This window comes from Dunckerocampus dactyliophorus, chromosome 8 (assembly GCF_027744805.1).
Source record: "Dunckerocampus dactyliophorus isolate RoL2022-P2 chromosome 8, RoL_Ddac_1.1, whole genome shotgun sequence".
Taxonomy (NCBI): Eukaryota; Metazoa; Chordata; class Actinopteri; order Syngnathiformes; family Syngnathidae; genus Dunckerocampus; species Dunckerocampus dactyliophorus.
Window position 1 is genome coordinate 1,771,762 of NC_072826.1, and position 20,970 is coordinate 1,792,731.

At 41.7% G+C, this 20,970-nt stretch overlaps 1 protein-coding gene across 3 annotated transcripts in view; it reads left to right on the top strand.

The window, feature by feature from the left end:
* The window catches only part of LOC129186120 (integrin alpha-5-like), a 42,958-nt gene continuing 21,988 nt past the window's right edge, over positions 1-20,970 (top strand). For 2 of the 3 annotated variants that reach the window (XM_054784024.1, XM_054784026.1), the window contains exons 1-17: positions 1-392; positions 5,999-6,123; positions 8,104-8,204; positions 8,318-8,438; positions 9,677-9,738; positions 9,844-9,889; positions 9,998-10,123; positions 11,155-11,199; positions 11,421-11,464; positions 11,623-11,679; positions 15,239-15,291; positions 15,787-15,995; positions 17,686-17,877; positions 17,973-18,018; positions 18,097-18,210; positions 19,902-19,957; positions 20,169-20,416. In XM_054784024.1, the coding sequence (XP_054639999.1) occupies positions 187-392; positions 5,999-6,123; positions 8,104-8,204; positions 8,318-8,438; positions 9,677-9,738; positions 9,844-9,889; positions 9,998-10,123; positions 11,155-11,199; positions 11,421-11,464; positions 11,623-11,679; positions 15,239-15,291; positions 15,787-15,995; positions 17,686-17,877; positions 17,973-18,018; positions 18,097-18,210; positions 19,902-19,957; positions 20,169-20,416 (1,851 nt within the window). In that variant the 5' untranslated portion in view covers positions 1-186. The remainder of the gene's footprint in view (positions 393-5,998; positions 6,124-8,103; positions 8,205-8,317; positions 8,439-9,676; positions 9,739-9,843; positions 9,890-9,997; positions 10,124-11,154; positions 11,200-11,420; positions 11,465-11,622; positions 11,680-15,238; positions 15,292-15,786; positions 15,996-17,685; positions 17,878-17,972; positions 18,019-18,096; positions 18,211-19,901; positions 19,958-20,168; positions 20,417-20,970) is intronic. The other variant, XM_054784025.1, reaches the window with a different exon arrangement.

Below are 20,970 nucleotides of genomic sequence, written 5' to 3' on the forward strand. Positions count from 1 at the left end.
TGACTTTCCTTTCTTCACATTTCCCCATTCTCCATCTGGATCAGTACACTGGAACCTGCTGGGGCTTCAAGAACCTGCGACCAGCACTTTATGGTCAGACCTGAAGTGTCCTCCGCAGAGAACAGCACGGACGATGCGTTGTGCGCTGCAGCTCTTCAATGACAGAGGAGACGCACCGAAGGAGAGATGGGCACCTTTTCTCCATTTCCATCTGCGCGGCCATGGGCCAAACGTCCATACACCGCGTTGCTAGAACCGGTAGCGGTTCTGCTTCTGGTTCTGACCCGGCTTTGCGCTGCTTTCAACTTAGACACTGACAAGAGCCTCGTTTTCACCGGACCACGGGGGAGTTATTTCGGCTATTCAGTGGAGTTCTTCACTAACTCGTCGAGGTTGGTCCTTCGTTATTATTTGATTTATATTCATTTCTTAGACCACTTTATGATCGGAATTGCCTTAATGATGCAGTTTGTGTTGTTTCAAATCCTTTAGTGTGAATCATTTGAATATTTTCATACATTGATAGCTGTAGGATTCTAATATAACATGCAAGGAAACATGTCTCACACGCACACGCACACGCACACTTGGACTGGAATCCTGGCTCGTGTGCTGATTGGAAACAGACGTACCAAGTGTGTGTGTGAGTAATGGTGTTGCTCTAAGAGTCGTGGGTTAAACTGCACAGCAGCCCAGAGCGGATGTTCTTATAAATATCACCAGTTTCTATTTGGGGGATTTTTTTCCTGGCATACATTTTGCGCCATAGATTTTGCCTGGAAGCACACTGTTACACTCACGTTACGTTATGTTATCTTCCATACTCCTCTTCTACACGCATTTTCATTTATTGTTACTTTTCAAACTGGTTATTGTCTTGGTGCAACCTAGCTTGGTTCTGCATCCTGCAAAAACTACATTTCAAGAAAGTAAAAAGGTCCCATTTTAAGCAACCATTTCTTATTTTTTTCGTAAAAAGAGAAAACGTCTTGTCTAGCAAATTTTCACTTGAGAGCCAATTCTCGCCAATTCTCGCGAGCCAGGTCATGTGACTTGAAGTCAGGTGTGACTTATATATGAAAAAAGACAGTCGTCCCTCGCCACTTCGTGGTTTGGATTTCGTGTTGTTTTGTGGTTGAATACGGCCTATTATTAGTCAAGTGAAGCAAATGTGACATATTTGCTGTCTAAATGAAGCATGTTCAAGCATAAATGAACTAAAATACATTCAGAAGACTCAAAGACGCTGTGAATGATGTGTAGTGTTCTACGCTGGTCACTAGGTGTCAGTAATGTTACTGTAAAGTTAGATGAAACACCCAAACGGAAAAACAGGCTTTTATTGCAGGTCTGAATTATTGGCACAATGATCCCCAATAAAAATCTTTATCAAAAACATGGGCCACGCCAAGGTAAAACTCACCTCTGAACCCTTGACGTCACTTCCTGTCAGCAAGCGCCGGAACACATGTACACACACGAGTGTTTCTTAAATGTCTTATTTTCTGTTATCATGTGTACTATATTGGGTAATACAAGTGTAAAGGTGACTATAGGGGTGTTATTTCATGGCTAGAGGGCTCTAATAATGTTGAAACCCGTTTTTTAGAAGGTCGTAAACAGATTTTTTATGCTCGAACTATGAACTACTTCCAAAAGGAATTGTACTTCGCTTATCACGGACCGGGTCTGGAACCAATTAACTGCGATAAAGGAGGGATTACTGTATACAGTAAATAAGTTAACATGTGCTGCCTGTAAAGTGGGGTGGCGGTAGATGTTTGGCGACACCCAGTGGCCCCAATAATTCATGGAGTTGAGCTTGTGACGCAGTGAGGCACACAAATTCAATGACGTAGAGCATACCGCAGCAGAATACTTTGTAATGCATGTCTGCCTTGGAGACTATGTGTCTGTAAGTAATGTGCAATTATAATTACACGATACCTGTGCGAATTGAGGAATGTGGTATTTAAGGACACTAGTTATGTCTCGCTTGGAGATTGTAGCTGCTGCGTCAGCCACTGACTAACTAAACACACACGTATGATTTTCAGTCTGTATATTAATGATGTTTAACATGAGCATATGAATGGTCATCAATGGTTTTCGATCCAGTGTGACCGTATTTCCTAAACGGTTGTGATATCTATCCCATGTCAATGCACGTAACCCAATCAACACAGCTAAGTACACGCTGACTAGTCCAGCTAAAACACAGGATGTGTGATGTCACCGGAAGGCTCTTTTTTCATAGCTGATGACAGCAATCTTTGATGTTTACACTTTTTCCCAAAGTTAAAATAAACATAGCAGAGTCTTGACCCTGCTGACGTTATTTGAGTGCAGAGCATACACTCTTTTCATAGCTGGAGGATGTAAAGTTGCTCAGGTTGTTTTTATTGCTGTCTCAATTTACCCTGATTCAAGTCTAGAGATCGGAAGCGTAGATTGTGGACTAATTTCTGGAATGCCGATGTGGCGTTATTTAGCTCGTGACATATCTGTGTGAATCAAACTGTTCTTGCTGTGTGGTGGGTAAACAAGACGGCGGGGCGGGAGTGTTTTCCTTCTGCTAAAGGGGTTGTTTCTGCTGGAGTCATGCATTCTGACAAATTTACCCAGTTTTGCTAAGTGCTTGTCACTAGGCTATTCATTCATTCATTCATAGACTAACTCATTCGTATAACTGAAAACAGAGCCTTCATTCAGGTTAGATTTTGTTGCGTTTGTTTTTACTCGTAACGTTTAAGAGGAAAATGCACAAATTAGATTGAAAGTCTTTAACTGGAAGTAGGTCAGTAATATTTAACATCAGTAATATTTGGGGAGTAAACACTATTCAGTTCATATGTCCAGCATATGTCGAAAACCCGTCTTTGTTGACCAACTCATCAAGTCCCGGTCCGCCGTGTTCTTCTTATGACTAAAAACAGCCCTCTAATGTTGATGGTGATCAACATGGTCGACCACTTTAATGGCCATGAAAAATGTCATGTTTATGTCAACATGTTGTCGTATTGTTAACTTCAACAACTATACCAACATAAACAACACAAAATGTTTTACATCAAAATAACAACTTATTTATACATAGAACAGCATCCATCCATCAGTTTTCTGTGCCGCTTATCCTCATGCTGGAGCCTATCCCAGCTGACTTTGGGCAAGAGGCGAGGTCTCCCTGGACTGGCTGCCAGCCAATCACGGCAAATGTAACACCATGAACTATTTACAATTTTCACATTTGGAACCGAACTGTGCGTGTGCATATGTGTGCACGCGTGTGCACGTGCATGTCTGTGTATGCGTGTGCATGCGTTAAAATTTCCCTACAATGCAAAAAAACGTGAAGACATGTAAACACGTTGTTGGGATCGGGCGTTCGAACGTCTTTGGTGTTGAATGAGTTCATGTATGTTTGAAAAAGTGGTGAGGGACGACTGTACACCGAACACTGCTTTAAAATGTTTTTTTTTAAAATATGAAATACACACAAGGACCAGCTCGCGGACATCCCAAAGTCTTAATGCCTGCTCCTAACTGTTAAACATTGACAAGAACTTGCAGTAAACTTTGTTTCCCAATCAAGCCACACAGAAAAGCTGCAGGTACTCAGGTCAGGATTCCATACGGTTTGATAAAGAATTGACAAATTGACAAATAACTGTGGAAAAGTCACCAGTGGGCACCACCACTTATCAGCCAATGCACTGCTGTTGCTTTATCCCTTCACGCTCACTCACAGTCATGTGACTGCAGATCAAAACAACACTCCACTGAGGAAACCGAAGAATGGGGGCCATTTAAACAGAATTGAAATAACTGATAAATGATAAATGGAGGATGTGAGCATGCACAAGTAAGGTCACGATCAAAGTATCAGTGGTAGTTGCTGCATGTGTGCGGCTGTGTGTCAAGATAATGAGTTTGATTACACGCTACTACTCCCACAACTCACATCCTCAATCCAAATATACGCTGTTGTCTTTCAGTGACATCGTGACCTTGGCTTTTCATGTTTTTTCTGTTTTCCTCATCTTCCATCTCCAAACAGGCTGGGAGAGAGTTCACTCTGCGTTGGTTTGAGCACCTTGTTCCACCTTTGTTCCACAGAACAATGGCATGAACAGTGTGAGCCCCTTTTGTCAGTCATACAGTAGTCTCTTTGTCTGGGTGGGTGGAGGCGGGGCCGCTAGCATACACACAGAGTGCAGAAGAGTGTAACAGTGGAAATTATATTCATGGATTGCAATATGTTGTCACATACAGTGTTCCCTCGTTTATCGCAGGGGATAGGTTCCCAAAATAGGCCGCAATAAGTGAAATCCGTGAAGTAGCCAGTTATTATTATATGTTGTTTTATACTGTAAAACACCTCACCATACACTCTGTACCCTTTTCTCAAACAAGCATTTACATTTTCTCACATTTCTCTCTTATTTAAACACTCTCAGAGTTTTCATGATCAACTACTAGGTCGGACACAAGAAATGATTAAGTGGCTCACGCATATTTCCCTCATCTTATCGTGCCTCTTCGTCCTGTCGCTGTTTGGCTGTAGCGTTTTTGTATCCTTGTTTAAACACACATGTATCGTTGCTGCCGTCCTATTTTACTCCTCCATGAACTAAAGATTGATTTCCGAGCATACTTCAATGCAGAAAATTGCACATCCGCAAGTAAGACTTAAAATAAGAATATCCACTTACTGTTTTTCTTTGTTGTTCTCTTTATTCAGACCGCACACACATGCATAATAAAAACGATGGTCGTAGTGTCCTTGAACACCCCTCGCTGTAGTCGTGACAATGAAGAAGTGTCGGACTAGAGGTGTGTTTGTGAGTTGGAGGTGCATATGTGGACTGCTGTTGATGTGTTCAGGTCAGAATAAAGTTCAAACAGAGCGTCCGGCAGCAGGCAGGCGTGGCTTGACATGATGTGTGTGTGTTAGTTGTGCTAAAAAGTTTATTGTAATGAATGAAATTACCTCCGTTAACGCCCTAAAAAAATTATAAATAAAATAAAAAAATGAGGTAATGACTAAATCTAAAAATAACAAAAATAAAAATGACAAATGACTTCAATAAAAGTGGGCCGCGACCTAATGACCACTGGAAACTGTGGGTCCCGGTCTGAGGCCATCGAAGCCATCTTCTCCATTAGCAGATGCTCGTGCTTCATGGAGTTGAGGGGAAGGAATGCGCATTTTGTGCCTCGACAAACGAATCCTGACACACATCAGAAAGCGCTGGAGAGCCTGTTGAGAAATTTCAACCAGGATGTTTTTATTGAAGTGTTTTAATTTGACTAAAAGGGTTTTCTGTAGAGCTCCATGAGCTCCACGTAGGCGCATTGATACATCGGCGGACTGGCGGAGTAACGCGTAGTCACGTGGCTACGCTGAGAGGAAGGACGAACTTCACTTTTGTTCTCATTAGTTAACTATTGAAATTCAACCATCATTATTTCCCCCACGGCAGTGACGCAGACTTGTCTCGTGGCAGTGGGTAAAAGAAAGTGAAAGTGAAATTAGACATTGTTAACCTTGGCTGCATGCCATGTGACATCCGTGGCCATGATGGGCGTCGTAAACGTCTGACTGCATCTGCATACACTTAATACACGCATTAGAAGTGGGTTATCTATATGGGAAACTCATGAAAGCATATAAATATTCCTACTGTGTTCTCACAAGGGCGGATGGGGTGGTGGGAGTACGTAGCCAGTCTGATCTCTGCTAATGTCATCAGCCACCATTCTCTTCATTCACTCGCAATCTGGCCTTCGAAAAGGCTGTCTGGAAACTTTGAAATCTGTTGATTTGCAAAACACACACGCACAAGGACTCATTTGTGTTTTTGTATATTCTCCAATACAAATGCATGGCTCAGGTTATGTTGCCATACTTGGATGGATATACTACATGGATTGGACACACATAACAATGTGGCCAATTTTCCCAGAACTCATTTTGTTCTTCCTTTTTGCTGTCCAGTGTGAGCATCCTGATCGGCGCCCCGAAAGCCAACACGAGCCAACCTGGCATCACTGAAGGTGGAGCGGTCTTCTTGTGCCCCTGGAACCAAACTAACTGCAGCATGATCAACTTTGACAAGCAAGGTAGGGGGTCTTGCAGCTTCAACTTCAGTTTTCGGTTTGCCTCAACAACTTATGGGAAAAAAAAAGCTGACTATTAGTGTTTAATGTGAAGTAAATGCCCGGCTTTGACTGACTATCCATAACATGGATGAGATGAGTTATGAGTCTACTCCTGTGCACGACCCTGAGGTCAGATGCATGGCTCCCTGCCATTTCCAAGCCCCTAATCCAGTCTCTCGCTGTTTGGATAGAACCCAGCCTTTGATGTCTCCCCTGTGTTTTAATAATGGCTGTAACTTTCCTCCACTCCACCCCTTAGTAAGTTCTCCATTTTCTGCACTGGGTTATGTTTGCAGTGTGATTTCCTGCCGCGTACACGCTCACGTTTGGATGGAATCACTCCAGGGGCAAAGACCCGAGAGGACGGTGCTGCCCCCATCTGTAAAAAACAAAATGTATCACCTCCATCAGAAGCGGAGGAAGCGATAAGGAGCAGTATTTGAGAATCACAGGGTCTCTCGCTTATCATACACCTTCACGTACTGTTGTACAGAGACCGTGGTTCCGTCCACATGTAAACAGACGTCGTTGACTGCTCAATGTTTAACACGACTGCATCACCATTTTGACAGTAATAATTAATAATGTTGTTGGCCTCGCTGCCAACGTTTGCTTTTGAAAATAAGGGAAACTGTCCAGAAAATGAGGGAAAACACGATTGTCTCGCCTCGAGCGTGGATACCACTTGATATCAGGTCACCATTGTCACCTGCAGTAAACGATTTAAAAGAGAGGGTGATGGAAAAGAAGTGGAAAAGAAGTAGTTCCCCCTCACGGTGCCCGGTCTGCTGTGTCATTGTGTGGGGAGCTCGCACGCAGTGGCGGAGCTACGTGGTGGCCAATGGTGGCCGTGGCCACCGCCACTGCTCGCATGGGAAGTGCTGCTCTAACTGCTGGTTGTTTATCCTGGGGACTGTCAATAAATTACTATTACACTAAAGAGAGTTTGTTAAAAAAAATTTAAATTAGTCCTACCCTAAAAGTATGTTGCACGCCAGTTTTTTCCAACTTTATCTTTTATTGGATGGACTTTTATTGGATTAGGGACCTGACTTACAGAGGTTTGTTACAAAAGTAAACAATATTGTTGGTCATGCTGTGTAACAAAAAAGTAAATTCAGCAATACTTTGGTTGCATTATTTTTAATGCCGTGAAGTGCTATTTTCATAACCATATTCAGTTCCACAAATTCATGTTTGTAACAAAAGCTCATTATTATTATAAAAAAATAATTAAAAAAAGGTCAGTACCAGATCGGATTGGATCAGACCGGCAAGACTATAAAAAAAATTGGAAGCCAAAAAATGTGGATTGGGACATCCCTAATGAGAACCACTATGTTAACATACATTGACGTGAACAAGTCGCATCAAATTGGGACCATTTTAACACCCGTAGGTGCCTTCCTAAGTATGGATTCTTATTGGAGAGTAAGTACGCCCTCGATTTCCTAATCAGGCACACTTCAGGCACACGTTTACAGAAAGCAGACGCATATTATAAATAAACATACTGTAATTACACAAACGTTTACACAGAGGGACAGTTGGGTAATTTGGCAGGAAATCACACACGCCCATACACCCCTATTAGTCTAGCACACTCTCTTTTAATCACTCTTTCTTCCCCGCGGTTGGGGACCTCTTAAAACAGACTCTGTCTGTGTGGTGTGGCCGTTAGAATTACAGTAACAACAAGGTCCAATTACGTTTGACTTGTTTGATGTCTCCCTGAGAGAGCAGGACGGATTAAGACCGCACAACAGTGCCATAATAACATATCACTTTAAAGCCCAAGAACGCGTTCCCATCAAGCCTTGGCAACACAGCATCAAACACTGATGACCTGGAACTTATTTTTACTTACTGGAAGTGACAACACGCGACACCGGGGACTTTTAATGCGAGTTTCCTGATGTTTTGCTCTCTGTCTTTTTCTAGGTGATCAGTATTTTGATATCAATGATGTGAACACTCAGGTTGAGTTCAAGTCCCATCAGTGGTTTGGAGCGACCGTGCGTTCCCATGGCAACAATATCCTGGTAAGCGTCGCTCTGTGATTGTTGATCTACTTGATACTGTAGTCTATACATGAGAAACAACTGTGTGTGTGTGTGTGTGTGTGTGTGTGTGTGTGTGTGTGTGCGCCTTTCAGGCTTGTGCTCCCAGGTATTACTGGAGGACCGAACACGACACGCCCTTTGCCGATGTTACAGGAACTTGTTACCTCTCTGACAGTCTCAAATCATTTGTGGAGTACGCCCCCTGCAGAACAGGTGTGTTACTGCAAAGTGAGCGATTTCATGTACAGTAGATCCCTTTACAACCTTCTAAATGCAGTTTTTAACATTATTAGAGCCTTCTTGACATGAAATAACACCAGTAAACCCACCTTTACACTCAAATTACCCAATATAGTAGACATAATAAGAGAAAATATGACATATCAGACATAAATAAGACATAATATGAACTCAAATCAAATATTTGTGTATTTAAAAAATGGAAAACCATTTTCCGACCTTCTAAATATGTTTTTTTAACATTATTAAGGCACTCTAAACATGAAATAACACCCATATACTCACCTTTCTTTAACTCAATTATAAATAATGTCAATACCAAAGAACTAGTTTTTATAAATCTGAATGCCCGACAACTTATTTAGACGTCTTGTACGTTTTTTTGTGCGAGAGGCAAAAAGAGGTGATGACGCAACTCTCCAGTAGTGGATTTCACTTAAGAGCAATCTTGTCATGTGGACGATAAAAACACACATGACAGGAAGGAGGAAGTAAGAGAGCGTGGAGGAGTGAAGCGTGCAGAAGGTTACGCATTGTAGGGAAATTTTAACGCATGCACGCACGCACACACACACACACACACATGCACACACATAGTTGAGTTCCAAATGTGAAAATTGTAAATAGTTCTTGGTGTTATATTAGTAAATAAATTGTTATTTGGATGTAAAACAACCCCTTTTTGTGTTGGTGTAGTTGTTTATATATTTGAGCTGTCACAAAAGCAAAAAGTGTTAAAAATGAAAGTTATGCTAAAAATATATCTTTTTTTTTTTTTTTTAAAGCTGTTTTTCTCCCTGTTTTAGTCGGTAGCTGATATTTTCCTGAAACTTACCTATGTTCTACCACTGATTACTAAAGAACAGAAAAAGGTAGAAACCAACTTTTTCACAATCGTCTAATTGCCGGTACGGTACTGAAGGGGTTGTCTTTTGAAAAATGGCTGGGATTGAATGAGTTCATGCACAAATTAGCCCCCGTATCCTTTGATTTTTCTCTAAGCAGCCCTCGGTGGAAAAGGTTTGGACACAACTGATATCATGTATTAATATTTACTCAGAAGTAAGTTTAAATCAGGAATTCTACGGTGCAAATGTAGTAATTGTAGTAACTCCCTCAATATTAACAAATATTTTAGTAAACCTTTAGTAAGTCTTGTGAACAATGTGGGCCAATCATCTACCGCAAACATTTTGGTGTTTTACCTGCAGAAAGACATGGACCTGCAGGACAGGGCTATTGTCAAGGAGGATTTAGTGCTGACTTCACAAAGGTAAGAGCAATATTTGTTGGGCGTTGGACAGCAGCGGAGATTAGGGTGTAAATTACAGTCTTTGTTTTTTGGTTACACGGACATTCCTGCTATTGTGCGTTTCAGGACGGGAGGGTTGTTCTTGGTGGACCGGGCAGCTTTTACTGGCAAGGTGAGCTCACGTCAATGCAAATATCTTTCAACGAAACGCAGCTCGATTACACTGAAAGACGTCGTGTTCAAATGCCAGATAACTCTGTGCTGCCCGACTGTTTTGCAGGTCAGCTGATATCAGCCACGCCCGACGAGATCGTTAAGGCCTACTACCCTTCATACTTTTTACTGTCGGTTGCTGGGCAGATTCAAACAGGACAGGTGCAGGGCAGCTACGATGACAGCTACCTGGGTGAGGAAGTGATTTATTACAATATTAGGTCACACTTTACAATAGGGTACACAAAAATACAGAACTTACTGAGGAACTAATGAAGAACTAATGAGGAACTAATGAGCAGAGTAGTTACTGAGGAACTAATGAAGACGTAATGAGGAACTAATGAGTACAGTAGGTACTGAAGAACTAGTGAAGAACCAATGAGGAACTAATGAGTAGAGTAGTTACTGAGGAACTAATGAGTAGAGTAGTTACTGAGGAACTAATGAAGAACTAATGAGGAACTAATGAGTAGAGTAGTTACTGAGGAACTAATGAAGAACTAATGAGTAGAGTAGTTACTGAAGAACTAGTGAAGAACCAATGAGGAACTAATGAGTAGAGTAGTTACTGAGGAACTAATGAGGAACTAATGAGTAGAGTAGTTACAGAGGAACTAATGAAGAACTAATGAGGAACTAATGAGTAGAGTAGTTACTGAGGAACTAATGAAGAACTAATAAGGAACTAATGACTAAGGCACACAAATTTTGAGTAGTTACTGAAGAACTAGTGAAGAACCAATGAGGAACTAATGAGTAGAGTAGTTACAGAGGAACTAATGAAGAACTAATGAGGAACTAGTGAGTAGAGTAGTTACTGAGGAACTAATGAAGAACTAATGAGGAACTAATGAGTAGAGTAGTTACTGAAGAACTAATGAAGAACTAATGAGGAACTAATGAGTAGAGTAGTTACTGGGGAACTAAGGGACATAAATTTAGAGTAGTTACCAAGGAACTAATGACGAACTAATGAATAACTAATGAGTAGTGCTTAGGGTGAGGTAGGTACGTTCCTCATGAACTACTATCATTTTGTGTACCTCGCTCCTCCCCCTCCAAACCCTCCTGCTCGTTTCACGTTCGGATCAACGTTTGCAATAAAGTTGACTGTTGTCATGACGATATTCAAGGAAGTAATAAATATTTGCTTTTTCAACCGCGGCACAAAGCTGAGAACATCTTTTCCAGCACTTTCAAACTTGTCTCATCTCTCTGCAGGTTATTCTGTCGCTGGCGGGGAGTTCAGCGGGGATGATGAGGAAGGTGAGGGGTCATGTTGTCCAAACACACACAGGGTGTAGGGTTTGTTGACCCCCTCAGCTCTAAAACCGCTTAGTCTCCACACACATGACTGAGTATGTCTCCTGTAGTTTTGACATATAGAGGGGAAAAAAAAGACCTCCGAACCGTGTAAACATTGTTTCAGCCTTTTGATGTCGGCTCTCGTCTGTCTAACCTTTTGCTCCTCGCTGTCCTTGTTGCAGATTTCATCACAGGAGTTCCAAAAGGACTCATGCTGTATGGTTTAGTAAGGAGTCATAATACATTGATTCAACACAATTCATTAATTGCAAACGCTCCATTTGTACCGGCACGCAGGAGTACACGATGATATTTAATATGTCGTGAATGAAGACGACAGCATTTATTATTACTGGCTTATAATGAAGAACTTTCCCGATACAGGTGAGCGTATTCGATGGAAGGGATATGAAGTCACTGCTCAACGTGACGGGAGAGCAGGTATGTACACTTTCACTTTAGCAAGGTTCCGTATTTCCCCTGCGGAGAAGTGGACCACACCAGGTCACAAGTGAATACAAAAGACAAACCCCCGCCCCCCCTGCGAAAAAGCCGCCCAACTAAGTATCTATTGTGAGTGAGCTGGAGCCTATGCAGGCTGACTTCGGCGAGAAGCGGGATACACCCCAGATAGTCGCAATTCGGTCACAGGGCACACATACGGTACGGCCGTGGACAAAAATACTCGCATCTTTGGGCGGCCCGGGGGCTATTTGCAGGCGGTGGCTCTTTTTTTATTGGCAAATTTAACAAGAAAACTAAAAAAAAAAAAAAACAGCAAAAACGGAAAAATCTGCAGTAATTTCACAATAAAGTCAAAATATTTAGAAGAAAATGTTGTAATAGAACGAGAAAAAGTCATAATTTTATGAGAATAATATTGTAATATTATAAAGAAAAATAATGTTGTTTTAGTAGCATAAAGTTGAAACACTAAAGAACAAATATATGATGTGATATAATATGAAAAACAAACAAAACAACAAATAAAGTTGTCATTTTGGAAAATTAGGTTGCGGAAAAAGTTATAACGTTGTGTGAATAAAGTCAAAATATTATGGCAGTAAAGTCATAATTACGAGAAGAAAATTTACAAGAAAGTTGACATACATGGAAAATAAAAAACAGCAGAAAGCAAAAAGAAAACAGCTGTAATTTTATGATAATGAAGTCAGAATATTATGAGAAAAAAGTTGTATTATAACAAGAAAAAAGTCGCAATTTTACGAGAATAATCTTTTTAAAAAATGTCATTTTAGTAACACAGAGTTGAAACTTTAAAGAAATGATATAAGTTAAAAAAAAAAAGTCGTCTTACTATGAAAAACAAACAAAACAAAATAAAGTTGTCATTTTTGTGAAATTAGGTTGGGAAAAAGGTATAATATTGAATAAAATGGTAATATTAGAAGAATAAAATGTATGAATATTATTTAAGAAGGAAGTTGAAATAATAATAAAAAAAAACAGCAAAAATGGAAAAAAAGAGTGAAGTTCATACACACAGTGAACAACTACTACTACTACTACGCCTATAATAATAAAGAACAACATAATATAACGTCAAACGCATAATGCTAAACGCTATTTACAACAAGTGCAAGGCATGTTGGGAAGTCAGCTCCGAGTGATGCTGCCGTACGTTTATACCAAGGGTGCCCAGACTTTTTTCCGCCGAGGGCCGCATACTGAAAAATCAAAAGATGCAGGGGCCACTTTGCTATTGTACATTTTGTAAACCAACCCATGTTATATACATTTAAAGAAAAAAACAACCTTAATGTGAAGCTTTGTGATTTAGGTGACAAAAATGTATTTTTAACTCATTCAATCCCAGCCATCAGCGGTAGAACATCAGTAAGTTTCAGGAAAATATCAGCTCCCAACTAGAAAAGGGAGAAAATCTGATTTTTGTGAAAAGACACATTTCAAGCACAACTTTCACTTTGACACATTTTTTTTTTGCTTTTGTGAGAGCTAAACAACTATACCAACATAAACCACAAAAAAAGGGGTTGGTTTAAATCAAAATAACAATAACACCATGAACTATTCACAATTTTCACATTTGGAACTAAACCGTGTGTGTGTGCACGCGTGTGTACACACGTGTGCGCATGCAATGTGTAACCTTCTGCACGCTACACTCCTCCTTGCTGTCGAGTGTGTTTTTTCCGTCCACCTGATCTCTGCCGAGCTCTTATCAAATGCACTCCTGCCACCTTGTGGCCGTGTTTATGGCTTAAAACTGCTCTAAAAGTGACATCTTTTCGTGTGCAGTTGTGTCATCACTTCTTTTTGCCTCTCGCAAAAAAAAAAAGTAAAATACGTATAATTACGTCTTTGGTATTGAATGAGTTCAAATGTTTTTTTTTTTTTTTTTTTTTTACAAATATTGAGTTTGAATATTCTCATAATCTTACTTCATCCAACAATATTTTTATTTCATACTTATAATAAACTTTTTCCTACCTATTTTATCCTTTATTCTTTGTTTTGTTTCTCATATTACGACTTTTAAAAAACATCCTTTTTCTTCTTTAGCATTTGGACTTTATGCTTCTAAAATATGTTTTTTCCTCACAATATTATGACTTTATTGTTATGAGGTTTTTTTCTTGGAACATTGCCACTTTTTTCCCCTGAATATTGCTGTACTTTATTCTCCTAATATTTCCACTATTCTTTATTTTGCTGTTTTTTTTTTGTTAAATTAAATTTTTTTAATGTGGGGAGGGCCATTAAAAACAGCTGTGGGCCGCAAATGGCCCCCGAACACACCTGCGTTACACTGTAGACCCCTGATTTATTGTTGAACTGAAGAGGCACTCTTTATTTATGATGAATGGATGAAAGTAGGCGCAGATAACTACTCCGAAGGATTTTTTTTCATGAGAAATCAGGACAAAATTGAATGTAATTGTAAAAGTTCCAAGGAGTCAAAACGTAAAAAGACTAAACCAAAAAATGCTGAGTATGTCGAGGAGCGTGGACATAACAGCGACGTCAGTGGGAAACAGAGCTCTGTGTTACGTTGTGTATTTTTGCGACATGTAAGAGCATGTGACCAACCAAAAAGTGTGCTTTTGCTGCGCGTGGGGGGTAATCAGCGGGTGCTTAGAGTCGTCCGGCTCAGCGTGAATGGTGCTAAGTGAATGGTTGCAGGGAGTGATGTGAAGGCAAGACTGATAGACTCTCTCTGTGGGTGAATGCTTCGCTCTGTCGGCGCTCGGACTGAGCTGTTAAAGTCAGCTGCAAAAATACCTCAGGCGGGAGACCCTCTTGGAGGAAAAAAACTAAACAAATCTCAGATCGCGTCCATTGTTGCTTGGTGGAATTTGTACTGCGTTGGTATCGTGTACTGGGTTTTGTGTTTTGGAACAGCACAATAATGTTGATGTGGCCGAGTGGTTAGCATGTTGGCCACACAGTCAGGAGATCGGGAAGACCGCTTGGGCGTCTCTTCGGCATAACAATGTTAATAATAATAATAGTTTTGTTCATGAAGGTCGTCCTTGCCTGGACCTGTTTGCCTTGGGAGACCCTAACATTGCTCCAGTGCTGATACGACACGTCAGCGGATTTGAACTTTGTCCTTTGCCTTATTTCATTGATGCTGATATGAGCTGCCCTGCATGATGATGACTGTAAAACAATTGCTGGTGTTAAAGCCTCTAATCTCCCAACCAGCACGAAGCAAAGCACGAAGGGATGGAATACGAGCTTTATTGTCACGTGTAAGATGAAATGAAAACAGAAGAGCAGAGCTAAATGAATCAAGAGTCCCGACACACCCGCCTCTTCTCTTCTTGTCCTTACAGAAGCCCGAATCGTGAGCTCCTTGAAAACACAAACGCCCCGGGGGGGTTGTGTGATTGCGAGATTTAGGAGGAAGCCTCTGGGGTTGGCATTGGGGGGTACCAAAGCTAGGATGGAGAGAGAAAATAAAGAGATCTACGCAGAGTGACGTAATTAGAGTCTTGTTTTTAATGTGTTCCAGATGGGGTCCTACTTTGGCTACGCAGTAGCAGCCACTGACATCAACAACGATGGGTGAGTGCTTGGAGCGACGATGCACAAACGAGGAAACATCAGCAAGGGGAGGAAAAAGAGGGGAAATAAGGGACTAAAGATACATTTAAGATATAAAGATACATTTAATATATAAAAGATAAGACTCGGGTCATTATGATGGAGCTCAACTAAATGGGAATTTCTCCATTTTGGTGTGAATTTTCGACATTAACAGAAAGACACGCCAGCCGGGGGCGCATGCGACTGGAGGTTCCACTGTAATTGAATGCACTGCAGTCAGTTGTTTGGTAACAAATTGTTGGGAAAGGTTGACTTAATTCTTCCATAAATGTGACGCTGAACACGATCCATTCTGGTGGACCACTGATTTGTCAAGAAAATCTACATTTTACTCAAAAATAGTAAAAGTGTTGAATGTTAGCTCATTCTTCTCTTAAAACTTTTTGTTGTGGCTGAGTTTTGTCTTGACCGCAGCCAATAATACGACAATATCACCACCTGCTGTGTGCACAGGCTGGATGACCTGGTGGTGGGAGCTCCAATGTTCATGCATCGTGGGTCCAATGGGCATCTGGAGGAGCTAGGGAAAGTTTACGTGTACCTCCAGAGAGGACCTTTGCAGCTGGAGCCCACCCTGCAGCACCTACTCGGCCGCCAGCCTTTCAGTCGATTTGGAACCTCATTGGCGCCCTTGGGTGATCTCGACCAGGATGGTTTCAATGGTATGAGAGTGAAATGAGTCACTTCTAGTGGAGTGGTTTGCTTGACTGATTCTCTACGTGTATTCTTGACGTGCGGGTTCAGTTCCCGCCCGGAAAAATTGGGATATACTTTAGAGTAGTCGGTGTGCAGCTTGCATAGCCTTATAGAGCTGCTGTCCCCTGAAAATGACTCGACACAAAGCCATTATTCTCTATTAAATAAGCGCCAACACATGTGAGTGTGACGTTCTGAAGCAGAGCATGGTGGTCCGCATCACAGTTATCATGATCACATGCAAAATGCACCGCCAAGATGACAAGTGTCTTACTGACGGAGGATGAAGGTGATGAAATGTCTGCTCCAGACCTCAACCCAGCTGAGGGCCTCACGATCCTTCTGGCTTTTTGGGTTTCAAGCAGGAGGTGTCAGAAAGGTTACCACTGGCTTGTGGCGGCCAAGCGTTCATAGCGACGTTGCTTTTCCTTCCTTCGATGTTGGCTCGTCCTATCACTGTGAAGCACAATTCACCCACGGAGAGAAGGAGAGCTGGGTTTAGACTGTCGTGAGACAGGTTAGTTCTACCCTACTCTTGATGTGTTGTTGCAATTGTGTTGTTGGACGTGGCGTGCGGGGACGAGGTGCTATGTTGCTATGAGGTGCGGCTGGAGAGCAGAGTGCGGAGGAAAGGGCTCGGCAAGCTCCTCATTCAGATCCTCAAGCGGAAGGCGGAGCAGTCTTCCATTCACCAGATCGATGATGTCATCATGGAGGAGTGGAGAGGATTCCAGTAACAACCTCTGCAGCTCTGGTGAATTCCATGCCCAAGAGGATTAAGGCAATGCTGGATACACTAAATAAGATACACAATTTGGACACATTCCCTGTGAGGTGTACTTACAGCTTCATAGACATGAATTATTATGGACATTGTTGAGTTATTTGTGATTGGCTAGCCACCAGTCCTTGGTGTAATCCACCTTTTGCTCCCATTGGATGGGTGGAAATCTCAGTGATGGATCATAAATGTCATTGACTTTTACCGCAGTTTGCCGAAACCACGAACTCTAACCCTAACACCCTAACCCTCTAACCCTACCCCAAACTCTAACCTGAACCCCTAACCCTCTCACCCTAACCCTCTAACCCTACCCCAAACTCTAACCTCAACCCCTAACCCTCTCACCCTAACCCTCTAACCCTACCCCAAACTATAACCTCAACCCCTAACCCTCTCACCCTAACCCTAACCAACCCTTTCCCGTTTTAAGACGGTGGCTCTGTCAAACATGCACTGAGGAGACGATCTTAAATAGAGAATATGATCCAGGTTTATTTTCTCTTGTTTTTGCAGCTTCTCTGTATTAAATATGAAATGGATATTGACAGAATGATGAGGTACCGCAGAGTCGCCACTGGATGAGGATTCAAGACTCATGTTTTGTTGTCCTCCCGGTGTGGAAAGCCACATTGTGCTCCTGACTCATGCAATCGCTGATATACATAGTAAGACCATGATGTCCAGTGACATTGATTAAAAAAGAGGCAGCATTTTGTTCAGTAATAATTCCAACCAACTACGGTATGCAGCAAATCACAAAAATTCTGTTACTTTGTAGCGGAACGTCGAGGAAATCCTCCACATTTCATAAATAGAGTAGAACACCCAAATAAGACAAGATGCTTGACACTGTGTGCTGTCCCCGCGTGCAGACATGGCCATCGGCTGTCCCTACGGGGGAGAAGACCAACAGGGGCGGGTTTTTATCTACAGTGGTTACTCTGGAGGATTGAAGGCCACACCCACTCAGACTCTTGCTGGCCAATGGGCTTCCAGCTCTTTCCCTGCCAACTTTGGTTTCGCGCTGCGTGGCAACACAGATCTGGATCGAAATGGCTACCCAGGTAATGCACGCCCCTCTCAGCGTCCTATTAGAGTCCTTTGGCTTTTTTGAATAACTTTAATTAAAGCTTTAATTCTCAAATTTCCTCTCCTGCAGACCTGATTGTTGGCGCTTTTGGGGTTGACACCTGTGTGCTGTATAGGTGAGGTTAGGGCAACACTGCAGCAATGGAGGAGACCGTTTTCCTGATGTTTCTTTGTGCAACTGTGCCTTCACTCAGGTCTCGACCAATAGTGAATGCAAGCGTGTCTCTCACAGTGCAGCCAACCATGTTCAACCAAGAAGAGAAGCTTTGTGAGCTTTCCACGGGGCTTGGAACCACTGCTGTATCCTGGTATGAGCACACTTTTCCTCTACGACCTTCACTTGTGGCTACCATAGCAATAGGAAGCTTATAAATGAGTTTATCCCCTGTTGTGGAAAAGTCTTCGGCTCTTCAGCAAAAAGCTTACGTCTTTAACTAGCTCTCTAAAAATAGCCAAACATGGAAAATCTTAGAAATAGCTCTTTTAAGTTTGCCTCGTGAGAACGTCAAATGGCTTAATATTTGCCAGTTTCCTGTCCAAGCTGCTTCTATCTACAAACACATCATTCAGAGACCAAACAGAAAAAAGGGGAAACCCACAAAGCTATCCAAACAGCTCTCTTTAAGCCTTATTACTCTTGGGGCATTTTTAGACTTCTAACAAACTGCGGGGTGTTTTTCCACCAGGTTGATTAGGACAAGCCTTGTGTTCATGTTTATTGGTGTTTGGGAAAAAGAGTTCATGGGAGAAAGTAGGATAAAGGTGGATTCATCGTACCTGGACTGATAGCAAAGCTTGTTTTGGGGAGGATGTGGTTGGCATGTCTGTGTCATCTTGGCTTGGACTTGTACAGAGTTTGCATCTTCTCCCCTTGCTTGTGTGGTTTTTCTCTGGGTACTCCAGTTTCTTCCCAGTCCAAAAAAAACGCATGTTAGGTTCATTTGAGTCCCTAAATTGTCCATTGGTGGGAATGTGAGTGTAAACGTTTGCTTGCTCATACAGTCTGTACCCTGCGATTGGTGAAACTTCTCTGCCATCATAAGCGGAGTTTATACTTGCAAGCACTTTGTCCCCGATTTGGTACGCAAAAAAAGTGAATTGAGCGTAAACGTATGTGAAGTACGTGTAAACAATTTGTTTATTGCCTCCTTCCTGCTCTTTGCACACGTCTATCTGCAGCTGCGAGAAAATATATTCTTCTTCTTTGGAGTTCAATATCTTGTAGGTCCCTTGCAATGACAGGAATAAATCAAGCTAGGGTGTTGCGTGGCGTCACGTGGGACCAAATAATGCTACAACTGCTTCACAGATGCGGGAAGCAGTGGTGACAATGCATACCCATGCAGTAACAATGCGCGTTACTATTGCCGTGCACTAGACCTAAACAGTACTCGGTGTAAACAAGTCGTGCGGCAGCGTCATTTCGTGCCAATGCTTACAATCTGCGGCCATGAATTATGTCTCAAGTGTGTAATTTATGAGTAAACAGAACGCCAACCGTGCATGAACTAGTCTTCACGCTTTTCAGGCATACCATAAATAAATACATAAATGACACGCACTGCCACGGCAAACTGTGGGACAATGTCGGGGCAAAATGCGTGCAAGTGTAAAGGCCACTATTGTCATTATCTATTGCTATTCTGTCTTCATGGACAAAGAAACATACCAAAAAAAAATCTGAAAAAACAATCTACCTATTCGTGTTTTTGTAGGGGGTAAACGAAGTCAACAAGAACTCAAAAAATGATTTATTATTATGTAGCGGGTGCCAGCAGAAGTACGTTGGTAAACCACTCTCTCTGACGCCTTACGAGTCACGCTGGACATCAAGTTGAGCTTTTAGCTAGAGGGCTAACACGCTTGACTCTGATTTCACGGACTGTGTGAACCAGGCGGTTTACATCTGTAACTGTAAGATTAAACAAATACATTTGCCTGTAATGCCTGTGTATGCATGATATTTATTTATTTCATCATTCTTTCATATTTTCTTCAGTATCAGCATCGGTTTCTGTGTGCTGGCTCATGGAAAGCACCTCCCTTCTACTTTAGGTGAGGCACCCCCCCCCCACACACACACACACTAGCTGTCATGTGGCTTGCAGGCATGCGCCTTATCGTTCTGCATTCTGTACCAGAAGAAGATAAAAGGCACGTTATTGCAACTCGTATGTTTTCACACATGCAGAGGCATGAACGCATGTGTGTGTGTATCTGTGGTTTGGTGTGTAATGCATGCTTTTCCTTGTGTGCATATTTAAAGGACTTGTGGTGGAAATCCAGTTGGACAAAATGAAGCACAACCAGAAGAAATCTGTGAGGAGGACTCTGTTCCTGGATGGTCAGCAGCCCAGTCTGGTGAAGACCTTGCAGCTCACCAACGGAGAACGCCTGTGTCATGACACCAAGATGTATCTACGGGTCCGTCACATTGTTCCACCTCTGTGCCTCCCAAATGAAATCTCCATGAATTGCACGTTACGGACTTCATTTATTTTTGTTGTAGCTAAGGTAAGTCATGTCGTTATCATGCATGCTGAGGGTTTGCCAACATGTTTTAAAGCAGGGATGTCCAAAGTGTGGCCCGGGGGCCATTTGTGGCCCACAGCTGTTTTTTTACTGGCCTGCGGCACATTGTAAAAATATAATTTAACAAGAAAACTAAAAAAAAACCCAGCAAAAACTACAATTTCAGCTGTAGTTTTACAAGAATAAGCTCAAAATATTAAGAGAAAAAACTTGTAATCTAAAAAGAAAAGGTCGCAATTTTATGAAAGTAACATAATATTGTGAGGAAAAATAACATAATTTTACTATCATAAAGTTGAAGTATGCCAAACAAACAAAACAACGAGTAAAGTTGTCATTTTTTAGGGTTGTGGAAGAAGTTACAATGTCACGAAAATAAAGCTAAAATATTATGGGAATAAAATCATTCTTACGAGAAGAAAGTTGAAATAGCAGGAATGGTAAAAACAGCTGCAATTTTACGACAATAAACTCAAAATAGTAAGAACAAAAGTGTCGTATTTTAATGAGGAAAAATGTCGCAATTTTATGATTTC